Source organism: Dysidea avara, chromosome 5 (genome assembly GCF_963678975.1).
Source record: "Dysidea avara chromosome 5, odDysAvar1.4, whole genome shotgun sequence".
Classification (NCBI taxonomy): domain Eukaryota; kingdom Metazoa; phylum Porifera; class Demospongiae; order Dictyoceratida; family Dysideidae; genus Dysidea; species Dysidea avara.
The window spans coordinates 19783634-19803476 of NC_089276.1; the positions used below are offsets into that span (position 1 = coordinate 19783634).

General features: G+C 39.2%; 1 protein-coding gene across 1 annotated transcript in view; it reads right to left on the bottom strand.

Annotated features, from left to right (window-relative positions):
* Window positions 1–19843, bottom strand: part of LOC136256290 (uncharacterized) — a 220142-nt gene that overhangs the window by 40101 nt on the left and 160198 nt on the right. The window contains exons 8-9 of the mRNA XM_066049211.1: window positions 14238–14564; window positions 4223–4507 (exon numbers count right to left, since the gene is read on the bottom strand). Coding sequence (XP_065905283.1) covers window positions 4223–4507; window positions 14238–14564 — 612 coding nt within the window. The remainder of the gene's footprint in view (window positions 1–4222; window positions 4508–14237; window positions 14565–19843) is intronic.

Below are 19843 nucleotides of genomic sequence, written 5' to 3' on the forward strand. Positions count from 1 at the left end.
AGATATGTGACCAAATTTTACAAAACTGATCCAAATTGCACATCAAGCAAAATCAAACTAACACTACCAGTGGATAGCTACACTATCATACTACTGGTTTTGACCATCAGTATTACTCAAACTATTCGAAGCTGGTTTTAACAGATGTCATTTCTGGGTGATGTGGAGAGCTCGAATGGTGGTTTCTGGCCTTATGAAGTACCTGGCTTGGCAAGAATCAGCAGTTTACTGGTGGACAGCCTGACATTGTTGGCCAGACATTGTTTCTGTTGATTTTGCTAAATAACAGCCACTAAGGAGCCAGCACACCCCTGTAATCTCGTGTCTGGACTCCAATTGTGGTCTGCCTCCATTTTGAAGTAGATCTCTTGCCCTCCCCGCCACCCCCCACACCTTCTGAGCACTCATGATACTACTTTGCTTGTCTAACTGCTCAGATTTTCTATCTTCTTTGGTGGGAAACTCTACAAGCAGCTACAAGTGCTGGAAGTGGCCTGAAAGGTAATAGATTGATGCATCTTTTGTGTAAATTTCATACACGTGCTTGCTATCCTTGGCAAGTTACGCTGACTTGAATTCTTTAAAACCATTTATCTCAAAACTTTTAATGTGCGATTTGGATCATTTCTCCAAAATCCAATCACATATAGTGTGAAAATCAACAGTGTATAGCAACCATGTAACTCAACTTTGTTAACACATGATTTTTTGCCATTTCTACCTACTTCACAAACCACTAAAACAATGAGCCTAAACCAGTAGGTAGATTAACAGGCTTTCCAGTAGTTTAGAACAATTCTTTCTATTATATAATTGTCAAAATTTGATTGATTTTTCTCCAGGCTGGATGGACTCTCCCATGCCTACCACCCTCAGAAAAAAGTGGCATGCAGTGGACAATTATAAGCATCAGATTAAATTACAACCAACTACAAGTCGTAAGTGCATGGTCGAGATACTGTAGCACTGTGCAGTCATCCTATTGGAGCAGTCAGCTACATAAGTAATCACTCTGTTACAATGTTAATCTCACCATGTACAGAGTTAAGGTATGTAACAAGTCACAGAGTTCCGTTTCATTACAAATTGCCATATACAGAGTACAGCTACACCCTATAGAGAGTTCAGCTACAAAAAATCACCTAGTAGAGAGAGAAAGTTCAGCTACAAACAAGTTACCTTGCATAGAGTTTGGCTACAAGTCACCTTGTATACCGCATGTTTGAAAATTTTCAATTATAAACAATGCACTAGAAACATGATTTAGAGTTTATATGTTATCATAACCTAAAGAATAAACAATACAGTATCAAGACACACGGTAGTGTGTCGTGCAGCCCAAGAAGCCGGCGCGCAACACCCGTGAGTATATTGACAGGAAGAAAGAAAACGCAATTTTCGCACCTCCGTAGCTCTGTGCTGCCTTGATGAAACAAGACGAATTTTACTGTGGACATGCCCTCCAACGTCAGCACTCCATGTACCAAATTTGAGTGAAATCGCTTTAAGCATTCCCGAGATATGCGACTTCAAAAATTGGCTTCGTTTCTTAGTTATTTTTTCTTATTATTTTTCTTCCTCTTGTCGCACACTTACAAAGACTGCTATAAAACGCGAACACCATATCCGATTGCCTTGAAATTTGGCACACAGAAGGGGGATATAAAGGCGCATCTTGGTACCAACTTTAGCTGGACTACGATAACCAGGGAAAGAGTTATGAGCGATTATTCAAAAACATAACACCAATATGTTGTCACGACTACAGGGTAAACCGCGTAGGGGAAGAAGCTGAAAATCGGTGGGTGAATAGATTAACTATTGAACCTCAAACCTTTTGTGGCTTGAAAGAAATCGAGCTAAAAACCAGGAAGATACAATGAAAAAACCAACAGTGTGTAACAATTACGCAATCAAGATTAGCTAATTAAAAACGACTACTTGTCACGCCTACCAGAAAAACCGCTTGGGGTAATGCTTTGAAAATCACTGTACAGATGGAGTAATCATCTTACAAAGGCTCTTCAATGGTGTAGAAGAATCAGACTTAAAGCTACGGAGTCATAGCACGAAATCCAACTTGGTGTAGCAAGTACAAAATCGAGATACTCTAATAGAGCAGTCACCCTAATAGAGCAGTCACCCTGAAGAGAGTTCAAGAGATCAGCTACAAACAATCCAACCTGTAGAAAGATCAGCTAGAAGAAGTTACCTTGTAGGGAGTTCAACTACGGAAAGAGATAGTTCAGCTAGAAGAAATCACCTTGTAGAGAGTTCAGCTACAAACAAATCGCCATGTAGAGAGATCAGCTAGAAGAAGTTACCTTGTAGAGAGTTCAGCTACAAAGAAACCATCATGTAGAGAGTTTAGCTGCAAACAAATCACCTGTAGAGAGTTCAGCTACAAACAATTCTCCCTGTAGAGAGATTGAAGTTTCCTCAGCTACAAACAAATCACCCTGTAGAAAGATCAGCTAGAAGAAGTAACCTTGTAGAGAGTTCAGTTACAAAGAAACCACCATGTAGAGAGTTCGGCTACAAACTAGTGACCTTGTAGAGACACCAGCTAGTAGAAGTTACCTTGTAGAGAGTTCAGCTATAAACAATTCAGCCTGTTCAGAGATCAGTTAGAAGAAGTTTTCTTGTAGAGAGTTCAGCTACAAACAAATCACCCTGTAGAAAGATCAGCTAGAAGAAGTTACCTTGTAGAGAGTTCAGTTACAAAGAAACCACCATGTAGAGAATTCAGCTACAATCTAGTGACCCTGTAGAGACATCAGCTAGAAGAAGTTACCTTGTAGAAAATTCAGCTACAAAGAAACCATTCTGTAAAGAGCTCAGCTGCAAACAAATCACTTATACAGAAATCAGCTACAAACAAATCACCCTGTAGAGAGATCAGCTAGAAGAAGTTACCTTGTAGATAGTTAAGCTACAAACAAATCACCCTGTAGAGAGATCAGCTAGAAGAAGTTACCTTGTAGATAGTTCAGCTACAAACAAATCACCCTGTAGAAAGATCAGCTAGAAGAAGTCACCTTATAGAGAGTTCAGCTACAAAGAAACCACCATGTAGAGAGTTCAGCTGCAAACAAATCATCCTGTATAAAATTCAGCTACAAACTAATCACCCTATAGAAAGATCAGCTAGAAGAAGTCACCTTGTAGAGAGTTCAGCTACAAAGAAACCACCATGTAGAGAGTTCAGCTGCAAACAAATCACCCTGTAGAAAATTCAGCCACAAACAAATTGCCCTGTAGAAAGATCAGTTAGAAGAAGTTACCTTGTAGAGAGTTCAGCTACAAAGAAACCATTCTGTAAAGAGCTCAGCTGCAAACAAATCACCTGCACAGAATTCAGCTACAAACAAATCACCCTGTAGAGAGATCAGCTAGAAGAAGTTACCTTGTAGATAGTTCAGCTACAAACAAATCACCCTGTAGAGAGATCAGCTAGAAGAAGTTACCTTGTAGATCGTTCAGCTACAAACAATTCACCCTGTAGAAAGAGCAGTTAGAAGAAGTCACCTTGTAGAGTGTTCAGTTACAAAGAAACCACCATGGAGAGTTCTGTAATAAATATATGTATTATATTATCATTTGTACATTTACTGATAAAATCAGAAATATTTAAAGTATTTAAAATCTGCTTCATTTTTTCTTCTTCCTGTGGTAAAGAAAAAAAGATAGGTTAAAAAAGTCCCAAAGCTTTGGTGTATACAAATACAAAAAGAAGTGAAATCTAATCCAAAACAGCCAAGCTGTAAAAAAAGAGTGCGGCCCTCAAAAAGGCTATAGTGAAAAAAGATGTGAAATCCAAGGTGGCGGCCAAGAAATGGCTGTGATGGTAGGTTAATGGTAAAAATTTTAATAAAGACAATTCAGGTGAATTTTGTTCCAAGACCAAGCGGCACAATAATTCACCTGAATTGTTGCTATTAAAAATTTTACCATTAACCTACCATCACAGCCATTTCTTGGCCGTCACCTTGGATTTCACATCTTTTTTCACCATAGCCTTTTTGAGGGCCGCACTCTTTTTACAGCTTGGCTGTTTTGGATTAGATTAAATTACTCTCATAATTTTTATGTTAGTGTAGATATTTTTAATTACATTTCTCACTGACAACTTACATGAATGCAAGAGACTATTAGCTTATATTCAAGATTATTTACAGTAGATAATAAGATTATAAAAGCATATACATAGTACTGTATATACCTTTGATCACAACTAGGGCATTTGATGATACAATACTTCCACCAATGTTGCTGGCATTACATTGGTATCGACCTTTATCAGATGTTTTCATATTGATAATGTTCAAATTACCATCAACTATATTGTAATGATTGTTGGGAACAATAATCTTTCCATTCTTGGTCCAAGTGTATGTGATTTGATAGCCAACTGCCTCACACTGTAGAGTAAGATTGACATTGTTAGTGTAGAGCTCAAATGAATTCCTTCTAGCAGGATGTTGGATCATTGTTGGAGCAGGAGTATCTATATGCAGCACATAAGATAATACTGTATACATATAAAATTTCGAGGGATGTAATTTTGTGTATTTCACAGTTACTTTGCTGTCTGTAAACTTTTCATCCTCAAAAATTGGCTCACATAACTCAAAAATTATTACATATACAGCTATGTACTGAATCTTACAACACAGCAGAATTACAGCAAGGTGGCAATGCTACATGGCATATTCTTGGATATAAATTGTTGCTATCTTGCAAACTATGGGTACTTCATGTACAGTAGAGCATTATTGTCATCACTCTTAACAGCTCATAATTGGGACTTCTTAGATGCACCTTAATGTTATCTACATGGTATGCATACAGTTAGTTTATGCATTAAATCAAGCTGCTAGAAGGAAGAATCATGTGTAGTTAAACAATGGAAACTGTTGGCATATGTCATTTTTTACTATCAGCCACTAGTACTTTTAATTATCATAAAATTACTACACATAATTCAATAATAAACTCTATAAACTGTATATACATATTATGTGACGTTTACATGCTAACCTGAGCACATACAACCATACCACAGCAAATAATTTTCCTACACAAACTATTCCAAGCTCTATGGACATTAGTAATCTACTCATGATAACACACATCGTTTAATAAATGATACAGTTATATACGTGCATACAGTATGCATGCAACTCTATGGGGTGAAGTAGGACAGCTGACATAGGATACAATAACTAAGTTAGTTTTTTTATTACTGTCTGAATTATGCAATTGTATTAGCGATGTGCGATAAAATTGATTAATCGATTATATCGATATATTTTAAATATCATGATGACAATTAACCAACAGCTTATATCGCGATATGGTACTGCATGCGCATGCGCCCTAATCACGTTTCATGAACAATGGAAAAATGGCGTTTAACTTAATTCCACTCCCCAGTGGCAAGAGCAAAGTGTGGCGCTATTTCGGATTTAGAACTGATGGAACTGGAACAATTTTAAACAGAAGAGAAGTGGTATGCAAGGTTTGCTCGCAGACTTTACCGTACTTGGGAAATAAGACGAACTTAACTCACCACCTTAAGCATTGTCACGATGAAGAGTACTCGCTTCTTGCTAAGTCAACTCCGTCTCCATCAATGCCAAAGTCGAAGAAAACAGAACAAACGATGGATTATTTTGTGAAAGGTCTTTACACTAGAGGAAGCCAGCGTTTTAAGCAATGTGAGGAGTCGGTGATGGAGTATGTGTGCAAAGACATGGAACCACTTACAACAGTTGATAACGTTCCGTTTCTTCGACTACTACAGACACTGGATCCGAGATACAAGCCTTCCTCTTGTGCCCACTTTACTCGAGTACTATTACCTGCCAAGTACGAAACTGTTAAAGCCTCTGTCACAGATACATTAAGTAATGCTAGCTGCTGTTCACTGACTACAGATATGTGGACTGGGTGCCACAGCCGCTCCTACATGGCCATGACTGCTCATATTGTCAGTGATGACTGGGAGATGAAGAGTTTTTGTCTTGCTACTCGTGAGGTTACCAGTGCTCACACTGCCGACAATATAGCTGCTGAGCTGTCGGCTGTTATAGCTGAATGGAAATTGGACACCAAAGTTATTGGAATCACCACTGATAATGCTAGAATTGTTAAGAATGCTGTGGATAGTTTGGAGTTCACTCACTTTGGATGCATTGGGCATACCCTCCAGCTGAGCATTAATAGAGGACTACAGCTTGGGTTTGTCTCCCGTGTTTTGGGGCATGTTCGCAAACTTGTGGAACATTTCCACAAGTCAACTAAAGCCACATGTGCTTTGAGACAGAAACAGAAGTTGTTAGGAGTAGCTGAGCACGCTCTTGTACAGCAATGTGAAACAAGATGGAGTTCAACATTTGCTATGCTGGAAAGGGTAGTAGAGCAGCAACAAGCACTTTGTGCTGTATTGCTGGATAGTCAAGACAGGGTTGTACATAGTTTACTTCCTGATGGAGCAGAATGGAGTGTGATTGAAGAGTTGATGGTCATATTGAAGCCTTTTGCTCTTGCTACTACGGTGCTAAGTGGGTCATCCTACGGCACTATAAGCATTGTCTCTCCTCTTATTCACAAGTTTTGCTCAAACCTTGATAGGAAAGAAGATGACTGCGAGAATTTAAAACAGATTAAGGTCGCGATTCAGTCAGACCTAAAGGAGCGTTATGTAGGAGACACTGCTAAACTGTTGCAAGAAGTGGCATTTCTAGACCCTAGATTTAAGCAACTTAATTTTCTGTCTGATGATGAAAAAAGAGATACAATCGAAAAAATGAAAGTGAAGATATTACTTGCAACATCAGACGAGTCTTTGTCATGTGAGGTCAGTGAAATGGAGCCTCATCAGTCCTGCAGTGAAGTGGAGCATCATCAGTCCTGCGAATCCACTGGTGCTCAGCCACCTAAGAAGAAGAAAACTGCACTCAACATACTGTTTAACGATGATGGCAATGGCATACCAACAGGACAATCACTTACTAACAGAGAAAAGGTTGAGACCGAGTTATTGTGGTATAGTCACGAGGAAACCCTGGACCTTGAGTGTGACCCTCTAGAGTGGTGGAAGGTAAAGAGTGCATCTTACCCTAATCTGTCAGAACAAGTCCAAAGAATGTGGTCCCAACCTGCATCCAGCATGAGATCAGAGGAGATATTTTCAACAGCTGGCAACATCCTTACTCTCAAAAGGAATCGACTCTTACCTGAACATGTAAACATGTTGGTGTTTTTACATGCTAATGAGTGGCCATGACTGTATCAGACTACGCTCTCCGTATGTTGTTTAACTTTCAGAAACAGTTATTTGATTAGTATTTTTATGATTTAGCGAATACTTTTTCTGTATTGTTCTTACACACAGTTTCTATGCTTTGTAACAGTGTCTGCTGTACAACCATTGGTACAATTGTCATGATTAATACTCTGTAGCAGCAAGGTGGTTTTTTTTTTTTCAAGTTTACAGTTTTGTACTATGTAATTCAAACTTGTGTGTTCAGTATTCATCAATAGACTTACATGAATGCAACAATGTTAATTATCGTGATAATTATCGTAATCGTGATAATTTTGTATGCAATAATCGCAATATGCAATATAAATAAAAAGCCACATCGCACATCACTAAATGGTACATACACAACTTTGACACAGTGATGTATTCAACATTACTTATGAAGTACAGTACATTCAACATTATTGTGCCAACATAACAATGTGGAGTTCACTGAGATACAACAAGTTATTATATGCATAAACTTACAGCTTGAAGCAATTCCAATTTGAAGACAGCCTAGGGTATTATTTTTAATGACTGTCTATTTAACTGTAACATTTTTCCTGTAAAATGTATGGAGAGCCCTGAAAAAATTATTTTTTCTGTGTTTAGGCATCATGCATGCACACCAAAGTACTGTAGCCAAATCCACCGTAATAAATAATTTCTGAAATCAGCTAACATGCTGATTAGTGCAGACCCCAGGGGCAGATCCAGGGGAGTGTACCATGATCAGGATAGTAGATGGTATATATATCTAATCCAAAACAGCCAAGCTGTAAAAAAAGAGTGCGGCCCTGAGAAAGGCTATGGTGAAAAAAGATGTGAAATCCAAAGTTGTGGCCAAGAAATGGCTGTGATGGTAGGTTAATGGTAAAAATTTTAATAACAACAATTCAGGTGAATTTGGTTCCGCTTGGTCTTGGCACAAAATTCACCTGAATTGTCGTTATTAAAATTTTTAATATTAACCTACCATCACAGCCATTTCTTGGCCGCCACCTTGGATTTCACATCTTTTTTCACCATAGCCTTTCTCAGGGCCGCACTCTTTATTTACAGCTTGGTTGTTTTGAATTAGATTTCACTTCTTTTTGTATTTGTATACCCCAAAGCCGGCCTATGGCCGGCTTTAGGGCTTTTTAACTTATCATTTTTTCTTTACTACAGGAAGAAGAAAGATGAAGCAGGGTGATTTCTTTGTAGCTGACCTCTCTGCAAGGTGACCCTTCTAGCTGATCTCTCTACTGGATGACTTGTTTGTAGCTGAATTTTCTACAGGGTGATTTGTTTGTAGCTGAACTCTCTACAACGTAACTTCTTCTAGCTGATCTTTCTACAGGGTGATTTGTTTGTAGCTGAATTCTCTACAGGGTGATTTGTTTGCAGCTAATCTGCTGAACTCTCTACAATGTAACTGCTTCTAGCTGAACTCTCTACGGGTGGCTTGTTTCTAGCTGATCTCTCTACAGGGTGACTTGTTTCTAGCTGAACTCTCTACAGGGTGATTTGTTTGTAGCTTAACTCTCTACAAGGTAACTTCTTCTAGCTGATCTTTCTACAGGGTAATTTGTTTGTAGCTGAACTATCTATAAGGTAACTTCTTCTAGCTGATCTCTCTACAGGGTTATTTGTTTGTAGCTGAACTCTCTACAAGGTAACTTCTTCTAGCTGATCTTTCTACAGGATAATTTGTTTGTATCTGAATTCTCTACAGGGCGATTTGTTTGCAGCTAAACTCTCTACATGGTAGTTTCTTTGTAACTGAACTCTCTATAATGCAACTTCTTCTAGCTGAACTCTCTACAGGATGACTTGTTTCTAGCTGATCTCTGTACAGGGTGACTTGTTCCTAGCTGAACTCTCTACAGGTGATTTGTTCACAGCTGAACTCTCTTACATGGTGGTTTCTTTGTAGCTGAACTCTCTAAAAAGTGACTTCTTCTAGCTGATTTATCTACAGGATGACTTGTTTCTAACTGAACTCTCTACAGTGTGATCTGTTCATAGCGGAACTTTCTACTGGGTGATTTGTTTGCAGCTAAACTCTTTGCATGATTGTTTCTTTGTAACTGAACTCTCTACAAGGTAACTTCTTCCAGCTGATCTCTCTACAGGGCAATTTGTTTGTAGCTGAATTCTCTACAGGGTGATTGCCTTGTAGAGAGTTCAGCTGCAAAGAAACCATTATGTAGAGAGTTCAGCTATAGTACAAAAATATCCTGTAGAAATATCAGCTAGAAGAAGCCACCTTGTAGAGAGTTCAATTACAAAGAAACCACCATGTAGAGAGTTCAGCTACAAACTAGTGACCCTGTAGAGACATCAGCTAGAAGAAGTTACCTTGTAGAGAATTCAGCTACAAAGAAACCACCATGTAGAGAGTTCAACTACAAACAAATCACCTGTAGAGAGTTCAGCTACAAACAAATAACCCTGTAGAGAGATCAGTTAGAAGAAGTTACCTTGTAGAGAGTTCAAATACAAAGAAACCATCATGTAGAGAGTTCAGCTACAAACAAGTCACTTTGTATAGAGATCAGCTAGAAGAAGTTACCTTGTAGAGAGTTCAGTTACAAAGAAGCCATCATGTAGAGAGTTCAACTACAAACAAATCACCTGTAGAGAGTTCAGCTATAAACAAATCACCCTGTAGAGATATCAGCTAGAAGAAGTCACCTTGTAGAGAGTTCAGCTACAAAGAAACGATCATGCAGACAAACAAGTGACCCTCTAGAGAGATCAGCTAGAAGAAGTCACCTTGTAGAGAGTTCAGTTACAAAGAAACCACCATGTAGAGAGTTCAACTACAAACAAGTGACCCTGTAGAGACATCAGCTAAAAGAAGTTACCTTGTAGAGAGTTCAGCTGCAAAGAAACCATCAAGTAGAGAGTTCAGCTACAGTACAAACAAATCCTGTAGAAATATCAGCTAGAAGAAGCCATCTTGTTCAGTTACAAAGAAACCACCATGTAGAGAGTTCAGCTACAAACTAGTGACCCTGTAGAGACATCAACTAGAAGAAGTTGCTTTGTAGAGAGTTCAGCTACAAAGAAACCGTCATGTAGAGAGTTCAACTACAAACAAGTGACCCTGTAGAAATATCAGCTAGAATAAGTCACCTTGTAGAGAGTTCAGTTACAAAGAAACCACCATGTATAGAGTTCAGTTGCAAACAAATCACCCTGTAAAAAATTCAGCTACAAACAAATTGCCCTGTAGAGAGATCAGCTAAAAGAAGTTACATTGTAGATAGTTCAGCTACAAACAAATCGCCCTGTAGAGAGATCAGCTAGAAGAAGTTACCTTGTAGAGTGCTCAGTTATAAAGAAACCACCATGTAGAGTGTTCTGTAACAAATATATGTATTATATATATAATTGTACATTTACTGATAAAATCAGAAATATTTAAAGTATTTAACATCTGTTTCATCTTTTCTTCTTCCTGTGGTAAAGAAAAAAAGATAGGTTAAAAAATCCTCAAAGCCGACCATAGGCAGGCTTTGGGGTATACAAATACAAAAAGAAGTAAAATCTAATCAAAAACAGCTAAGCTGTAAAAAAAGAGTGCGGCCCCCAAAAAGGCCATGGTGAAAAAAGATGTGAAATCCAAGGTGGCGGCCAAGAAATGGCTGTGATGGTAGGTTAATGGTAAAAAATTTAATAACGGCAATTCAGGTGAATTTTGTGCCAAGACCAAGCAGCACCAAATTCACCTGAATTGTTGTTATTAAAATTTTTACATTTAACCTACCATCACAGCCATTTTTGGCCGCCACCTTGGATTTCACATCTTTTTTCACCATGGCCTTTTTGGGGGCCGCACCTTTTTTTACAGCTTAGCTATTTTTGATTAGATATTTATTACATGTCAATTAATCCCTGCAGGATAATTTGCAGTTGATCTCTCTACAGGGTGACTTCAAATGTAGCTGAACTCTCTACAGGATGATTTGCTTGTACGTAGATGAACCCTTTACAGGATTCTTTCTGCAGAGTGACTTGACTCTAGCTGAACTCTCTTCAGGGTTATCTGTTTGTAGTTGAACTCTCTACATGGTGATTTGTTTGCAGCTGAATTCTCTACAAGGTAACTTCTTCTAACTGATCTGTCTACAGGGTAACTTGTTTCTAGCTGGTCTCTCTACAGGGCGATTGGTTTGTAGCTGAATTCTCTACAGGGTGATTTGTTTGCAGCTGAACTCTCTACAGGGTGATCTATTCATAGCTGAGCTCTCTACAGAGTGATTTGTTTGCAACTGAACTCTCTACATGGTGGTTTCTTTGTAGCTCAACTCTCTAAAAGGTAACTTCTTCTAGCTGATCTGTCTACAGGGTGACTTGTTTCTAGCTGGTCTCTCTAGAAGGCGATTTGTTTGTAGCTGAACTCTCTACAGGGTGATTTGTTTGCAGCTGAACTCTCTACATGGTGGTTTCTTTGTAGCTGAACTCTCTACAGGGTGATTTGTTTGCAGCTGCACTCTCTACATGATGGTTTCTTTGTAGCTGGACTCTCTACAAGGTAACTTCTTCTAGCTGATCTGTCTACAGAGTGACTTGTTTCTAGCTGGTCTCTCTAGAAGGCGATTTGTTTGTAGCTGAACTCTCTACAGAATTATTTGTTTGCATGTAGCTGAACTCTCTGCATGGTGGTTTCTTTGTAGCTGAACTCTCTACAAGGTGACTTCTTCTGGCTGAACTCTCTACAGGGTGATCTTTTCGTAGCTGAACTCTCTACAGGGTGATTTGTTTGCAGCTGAACTCTCTACAAGGTAATTCTTTTTTTTCTAGCTGATCTCTCTACAAGGTGATTTGTTTGCAGCTGAATTCTCTACATAGTGGTTTCTTTGTAGCTGAACTCTCTACAAGGTGACTTCTTCTAGCTGAACTCTCTACAAGGTGACTTCTTCTAGCTGAACTCTCTACAAGGTGACTTCTTCTAGCTGAACTCTCTACAGGTGTACAGGGTGATCTTTTCGTAGCCGAACTCTCTACAGGTTGATTTGTTTGCAGCTGCTGAACTCTCTACATTTGTAGCTGAACTCTCTACATTTGTAGCTGAACTGTCTACAAGGTAAATTCTTTTTTCTAGCTGATCTCTCTACAGGGTGAATTTTTTTGTAGCTGAACTCTCCACAGGGTGATCTGTCCATAGCTGAACTCTATACAGAGTGATTTGTTTGCAGCTGAACTCTCTACCAGGTGGTTCTTTGTAGCTGAACTCTCTACAAGGTGACTTCTTCTAACTGATCTCTCTACAGGGTGACTTGATCTCTCTACAGTGTGATTTGTTTGTAGCTGAATTCTCTACAGGATGATTTGTTTGCAGCTGAACTCTCTGCATAGTGGTTTCTTTGTAGCTGAACTCTCTACAAGGTGACTTCTTCTAACTGAACTTTCTACAGGTGTACACGGTGATCTTTTCTAGTTGATCTCTCTACAGGGTGATTTGTTTGCAGCTGAACTCTCTACATAGTGGTTTCTTTGTAGCTGAACTCTCTACAAGGTGACTTCTTCTAGTTGATCTCTCTACAGGGTGACTTGTTTCTAGCTGAATTGTCTATAAGATTAACTGTTTGTAGCTGAATTTCCTACAGAATACCTTGCAATGTAATATAATTCTTTAATGGAGTAAGTTATAAACGTAGCCGTATGCTCTATTAGGGTGACTGTTCTATTAGAGTATATCGATCTCGCATTCGCAACACGTTCGAATCATAACTCAGTGGTTTGTAATCCGATTCTTCTGTACTACTGCAAGGACTTTCTATGTTGATTATTCCAGCTACACACCGATTTTCAGCTCATTGCTCTAAGCGGTTTGCCTGGTAGGCGTGAAAACTAATAGTTTTTTCATTCATAAAAATAGATTGCGTAATTGTGACACAGGTTGGGGTTTGTGTCATATCTCCATGGTCTTTATCTCGATTCTTTTCAAACCAAAAAAAGGCACTCCTACGAGGGTTACTACATCTACATAGAAATTTTCAGCTCATTCCTTCAAGGGGTTTACCCTGTGGGCGTGACTGACCTTCGACCTTATTTTACGCGAATATTTGATCACAACTCCGTGAATCTTTATCGGATTCCTACCAAAGTTGGTACTGAGATCCGCCTTAATGAGCCCTTCAAGTGTGCCAAATTTCAGCCCGATTGGAGAACGCATTCGTGTTTTATGGCGGATTTTGCGAAGTGTGCGAAATGAAGTAGAAGAAAAAACCAAAGAAATTAAACGAAATTTTGTTCGCTCGTATCTCGGAAATGGCTGGAGCGATTTTCTTCAAAGTTGGTATGTAGACTTCCCTAACTGGCCGGAACTTCTCTAGTAAATTTAGTTCCAATCGAATTAGGGATCACAGAGCTACATAGGTGCGAAAATTGCGTTTTCTTTCTTCCTGTTAATATACTCACGGTGTGGCGCGCCGGCTTCTTGGGCCGCGCGACACACTACCGTGTGTCTTGATCATGCCAACTAATAGCTATGAATTGGGGATAATACATGGTGTGTTTAGTAATTAGGTGATTTGTGCATGGGATGAGCTGACTTTAGCACAGCAAACATTTTACACCTTCTTGTCTTAATTGAATGGTATGATACAGTGCTGGTCACTGTAAAGCATTAATACAATACAATACAATACAATACTTCTACAGCACAATAAGCCAGTTTACAAAACACCTTGACTATATAGTAGGGCATAGAGAGTACACTATACTTTGTGATCTGCATATGCAAAATTTATCAAAGACTTGTTATATAACATTCCTATTACTATGTGAGACTTAGCATTCAAATTCCAACAAGAATAGTGTTAGTTAACAAATAAGAAACAAATTTTATGGAGAAATAACTTTGATGCATAAGTGAATACTGTACACCACTGATTTTATGTTACTGTTACACTATTTTCCTTATCCTTACATATGAGCCCAATGGTAGCCATCGCATTTCCGTTACTAGTTGAACAGGTGTATGTACCATTATGAGTATCACTGAAGTTAGGAACAACCAGAATTGTGACTTTTTTGTTTCCAGATAACTGAGAGTAAGGAGCTCCATGATTTCTTCTACTTTTACTCTTTATTGTACGTTTTCCTGGAGAGAGCCACTTATTATTTTTTAATGCTGTTCCTCTAACATTGAGACATCTACATTCTATCTCCACATTCTTTGTGTTGTTAGCTATTCTTCCTCCTTCAACTGTTAGTGACGAAGGTGATTTAGGAGAAATGGAACACTTGTTCTGAACTTTAACATAAGAAAAATATTAACATAAATATTGTACATAATATGTATGTGTGTATGTATATGTGTGAGTGTGTGCGTGTGCGTGCGTATGTGTGCATGAGTATCTAGGTACATGTGTTTGGTTTGTGTAAATGGTATCCCATCCAAAAACAGCTTATAGCTGTAAAAAAAGTGCGTGTCCAAGTAAAGCAGAGTTAACTGCGACAAAAAGTAATGATATCATAATGCGGCCATGTGCGAGGTGTGCAAGTTGTAAAATTAATATTAGCTAATCAGATAATACAATGTTATTGTTAAAGTGTTAATGAGAACTATGTGATGCTGCTAGTTTTTAAGTGTGTGAGCATCTTCATAAATGCCACATAAATTTAATTCTCAATAAAGCAATGTGTATAGATTCTCTGATAGTAATAAATAGTTTGAGTTTGGCCACGTTTCCTTTGTTCGTAGCATTGCTGTATACAGGAAAGGCGGCCAAACTCAAACTATTTATTACTATCAGAGAATCTATACACATTGCTTTATTGAGAATTAAATTTATGTGGCATTTATGAAGATGCTCACACACTTAAAAACTAGCAGCATCATATAGTTCTCATTAACACTTTAACAATAACATTGTATTATCTGATTAGCTAATATTAGTTTTACAACTTGCACACCTCGCACATGGCCGCATTATGATATCATTACTTTTTGTCGCAGTTAAATCTGCTTTACTTGGACGCGCACTTTTTTTACAGCTATAAGCTGTTTTGGGATTGGATTTCAATACTTTTTGTTAGAATAAGCAATGCACTGTTGATAACAGTAGGTGAGTTTCCATGGTTTTGACAGAAACCCCAGATTACAGTGACAGAATATTAAAATATAACTGTAATTTTAGTGGCCAGGGCCGCCAACATTGGGGGTAACTGGGGTATTTTGCCCCCTACCATAGCCCGAAAGGGGCCACTTGAATACCTGTTTAAAGAAAGATCGATATACTCTAATAGAGCAGTCAGGATCTAGACCCTTCCTTGCCCCTGGGCCCCTCTTTAACTCTTTTCCCTGGGCCCTCTAATTTCTCTGTACGGCCCTGTTAGTGGCATGCAACTGTAGTCAACTAACACCCATTTTAACTAGTAAACCCTTAACAACACTTTGCCTTTCATCTTGTACAGCATTGAAACGATCAAGATACTCTATTAGAGCAGTCACAAAACAGCTGTAACACAGCAATCAATATTTGTGACTGTCTCTGTGAAAACCGGTCTTATCGCCCATTTAAAAGTATCGAGAAACGTCGGTTTTAAATATTCTGTGTGTTGTAGCTGACCAATGGTGGTAGCTACGCATACCAAATTTTCACACGTTCCACAACAATTTCTTATCTTCCTGATCATCCAGTGAAGAAGTAGTCAACAGCTAAGTTTCCCGCCATTTTAGATAGTTTTTAAACCGAGGTTGTCTGTATCAGGCGAGCTCCAGAAGGGTGGGAGGCGGGGGCCCTGGAAGGCGGGCAGATGGTGTTCAAAATTGAAAAGAGACGTGCTGGGATGAATTAGGCCAAGTTATAGGCCATTCAGGGCTCAGAACTGGCTAAAATGAAAGGAAATTTACTGTACAGGTCATTGTCCAACACCACAGAGCTGTACAGCCACACACAGCCATCTCCTGGTTGGCCAGGGCTCCATCAAGACCCCAGACCACTCGTACGGCTCGCCACCGTGCTCTAGAAAAGCAGCCAGCAAAAGAAGACCACTTTACTCTGGTCGACTGTGGCAGTGAAACTTGATAGTGCATTCATTAAGCTTTGTGTTTGTGTGAAAAAATCAAACTTCCTGTCTTGGGCGATAAGAACGGTTTTCGTAGATCCAGTCACATTTAGCATAGTTACAACTTCTGCTTAGCATCGGATTGTATAGTTAAATTACTAGCTACTTACACACTTTACAATATAAAAATATGGCACTTGTAGAAATGTGACTGTTCTATTAGAGTATCTCGATCTACTTCAAGCATTGACTAATTTAAGTGAAGAAGCTACGCCCCTGCCAAGAGATCTTGTGAAATGAAATGAGAATAGTAAAGAAAAGGCAAATATGTACAGAGACAATAGAGGGGCGCGGAATTATGTTCTGTTGTAAATAAACGCCTTTAAAATTTATATTACTACTAAATAAACGCACCAGAAAAGGCTTGTGTGGCTGTTGTCTCCAAGGTTGTCTCATTACTTGTCTTTTCGTGTTGAAGGGATTTAGTCGCAATTGGTGAGTTTAACTATACATGTATTTGTGTTGTAAAACTTAATTGTAAAAAGGCAATTAGCACATATCATGATAAACATGTATTTGTCACAGTAGAGTCTCTCACGAAGTCACGATTATTACGAGACATTGGACCAGGGTAAAAAATTTACTGCTATATTTAGAGGTTGTAGCGTTTGTATATCTTAGTATCTTAATAAATAATCCCCCATGATCACTAATCACTAATAGTACAGTGAAAACTGCTCATTATTCAGGCCGTAGGGACAAAATTTTCTAACCTTGCCTTTTAAAGAGGTGGCTGCATTATGTGGCCTTAAAAAAGGTAAGAAGCATGCTGTTCTAACTGGCTATAGAGATGGATTTAGTGTATGACAGCGTATGAGACAGTGAGTGCTGGCAGCAAGGGGGCAGCCAATCTGTTAGAGCACCAAAAGCACTGCTTCAGACATAGGCAGTTGACTGTCAGCACCAAGTGTAAAAAGTTTCACTATTGGTCCTTATAAGCTCCTGATGAAGAAAGTGATGAAGTCATTATCCATAGGATATATTTTTCAGAGTATCCATTTCAGTTCTACAATATAGTAGCCAAGCATAAGATGAACATAACACAGCATTCCAGTAGTTTAGTGGTGACCACAACACTGCCTGAGTTAAACTGTGGTGAGATTTGAGACTACCAGAAGCCCTGGAATGTCTTCAACACATGAAATACCAAATATCTAATGCCTGGCTTTCATCCACAGTGGACCTGTCTTGGTGGCCACTTGTACAGAAGGGAAACAGCTGCCACACAGTCTTGCGAGTGAAATAGCTAGTTGCCACACCCCTTAATCATCAATTTGTAAAATCTGCGAGCAAGTGCGATGTGGCAGTGCCGTGTATATGGTTGCTGCCTAGCAGTGACACATCACGAGTATTGAAGTCACAATGCGTTACTGTATCATCCATCTAAATACAATCTCTGAATGTGTCATTTTGTGTAGAGAGCAATCTTCCACAAGAAGTGACCTGCAGGTTTCAGTGTATATTGTTAACCATTAATATTGTTCACAATATTGTGAACTATATGTACAGTGAAATCTCACTTAGTGGCCACCTCTTTAATAAGACCACCTCATTATATTGGCCACCTCTAGTAGGTCCCAAATATAGCTAAGCATTACTTATGACCTCATTAATAAGGCCACCTTGTTATTCAGGCCAATTTGTTTGGTCCCACAGCCTGCCATATTAATGAGGTTTCATTGTACTTATGTGGATTTTTATTTTTCGTAACTTTTCTTCAGGTTTACTGATGGGCACTATGAAGCATTGTTGACTGTTACGTGTATAGTGTGGTGACTTGAAATGCTAAAACAGTACGTAGCATGTCTTGTATGTACGTACATGTAATGTGTTGTAATGTGTCCACACATCCACACATCTTAGAAATAAATATAATTGTATTCTCTATAAATAGTCAGTTCCATTGTGCCACTGGGTCATAAGTTGGTTGAGTATGGATCATCCAGGGCACTTGAGTCACATTTTATCCTGGCCAAGTGGATCTCATCCACTGACAGAATATACAGGATCAGATCACGTGTATAAATTACGGTGGAACTTGTTTATTGCCACCTTCACTCATTCAGCAGGTAACGGTGTATAAATTCTCAATTGGAATTGGCTTTTCAAGAGTGGTTGTCTTTCTATACTAGTGGCCATTAAGATAGGTTGTACTGATAGAGTGTACATACTAGAGATGCAACAATATCCTCCACTTAGTGTCGTTTGATAGTGATGTAATGGAGACTATGTATTATTGCATTTAAATACTATACTATTATATTGCAACTCTAGCACGTATTTATAACAGAAATGTTTGTTAACTGTTTAGACATACTGGAGCCACAACCACTCATCTGGATTCTACAAATGTGACTGGATTTTGGAAAAACGATCCAAATCGCACATTAGAAGTTCCGAGATAAACGGTTTTAAAGAATTGAAGCCAGCATAACTCTCCAAGGATAGCAAGCACGCGTATGAAATTTACACAAAAGATGCATCAATCTGTTACCTTTCAAGTCACTTCCAGTACTTGTAGCTGCTTGTACAGTTTCCCGCCAAATAAGATAGAAAATCTGAGCAGTTGGACGAGCGAAGTAGTATCACGAGTGCTCACAAAGGGGTGGAGGTCGGGGGGTGGAGGTCGGGGGGTGGAGGTCGGGGGGTGGAGGTCGGGGGGTGGAGGTCGGGGGGTGGCGGGGAGGGCAAAAGTTAGACCTCAAAATGGAGGCAGACCACGATTGGAGTCCAGACACGAGATTACAGGGCTGTGCTGGCTCCTTAGTGGCTGGTATGTAGCAAAATCAACAGAGAACACGTCTGGCCAACATTATAAGGCTGTCCACCAGTAAACCACTGACTCTTGCCAAGCCAGGTCCTTCACAAGGCCTGAAACCGCCATTTGAGCACTCCACACCACCCAGAAAAGACGTGTGTAAAAACCAGCCTCGTGTAGTTTGAGTAGTGCTGAGGGTCAAAACTTGTAGTACGATAGTGCAGCTATCCACTGGTGGTGTTAGTTTGATTTTGCCTGATGTGCGATTTGGATCGGTTCTGTAAAATCTGGTCACATATAAATTATTACTGGAGCATCACGTGAGATCACGTGACCTGCCAAGAATCCTGGAGCAGTGGAAAGAAGTCTGGTCAGTGTGTGGTGGCTGGCACTGGTCATGGAGTGATTCCAAAGTATGTTTTTGTGTGTTTGGCTCCTTTACAGCCAGATGAGTATTATATGTGACTGGATTTTGGAAAAACGATCCAAATCGCACATTAGAAGTTCCGAGATAAACGGTTTTAAAGAATTGAAGCCAGCATAACTCTCCAAGGATAGCAAGCACGCGTATGAAATTTACACAAAAGATGCATCAATCTGTTACCTTTTAAGTCACTTCCAGTACTTGTAGCTGCTTGTACAGTTTCCCGCCAAATAAGATAGAAAATCTGAGCAGTTGGACGAGCGAAGTAGTATCACGAGTG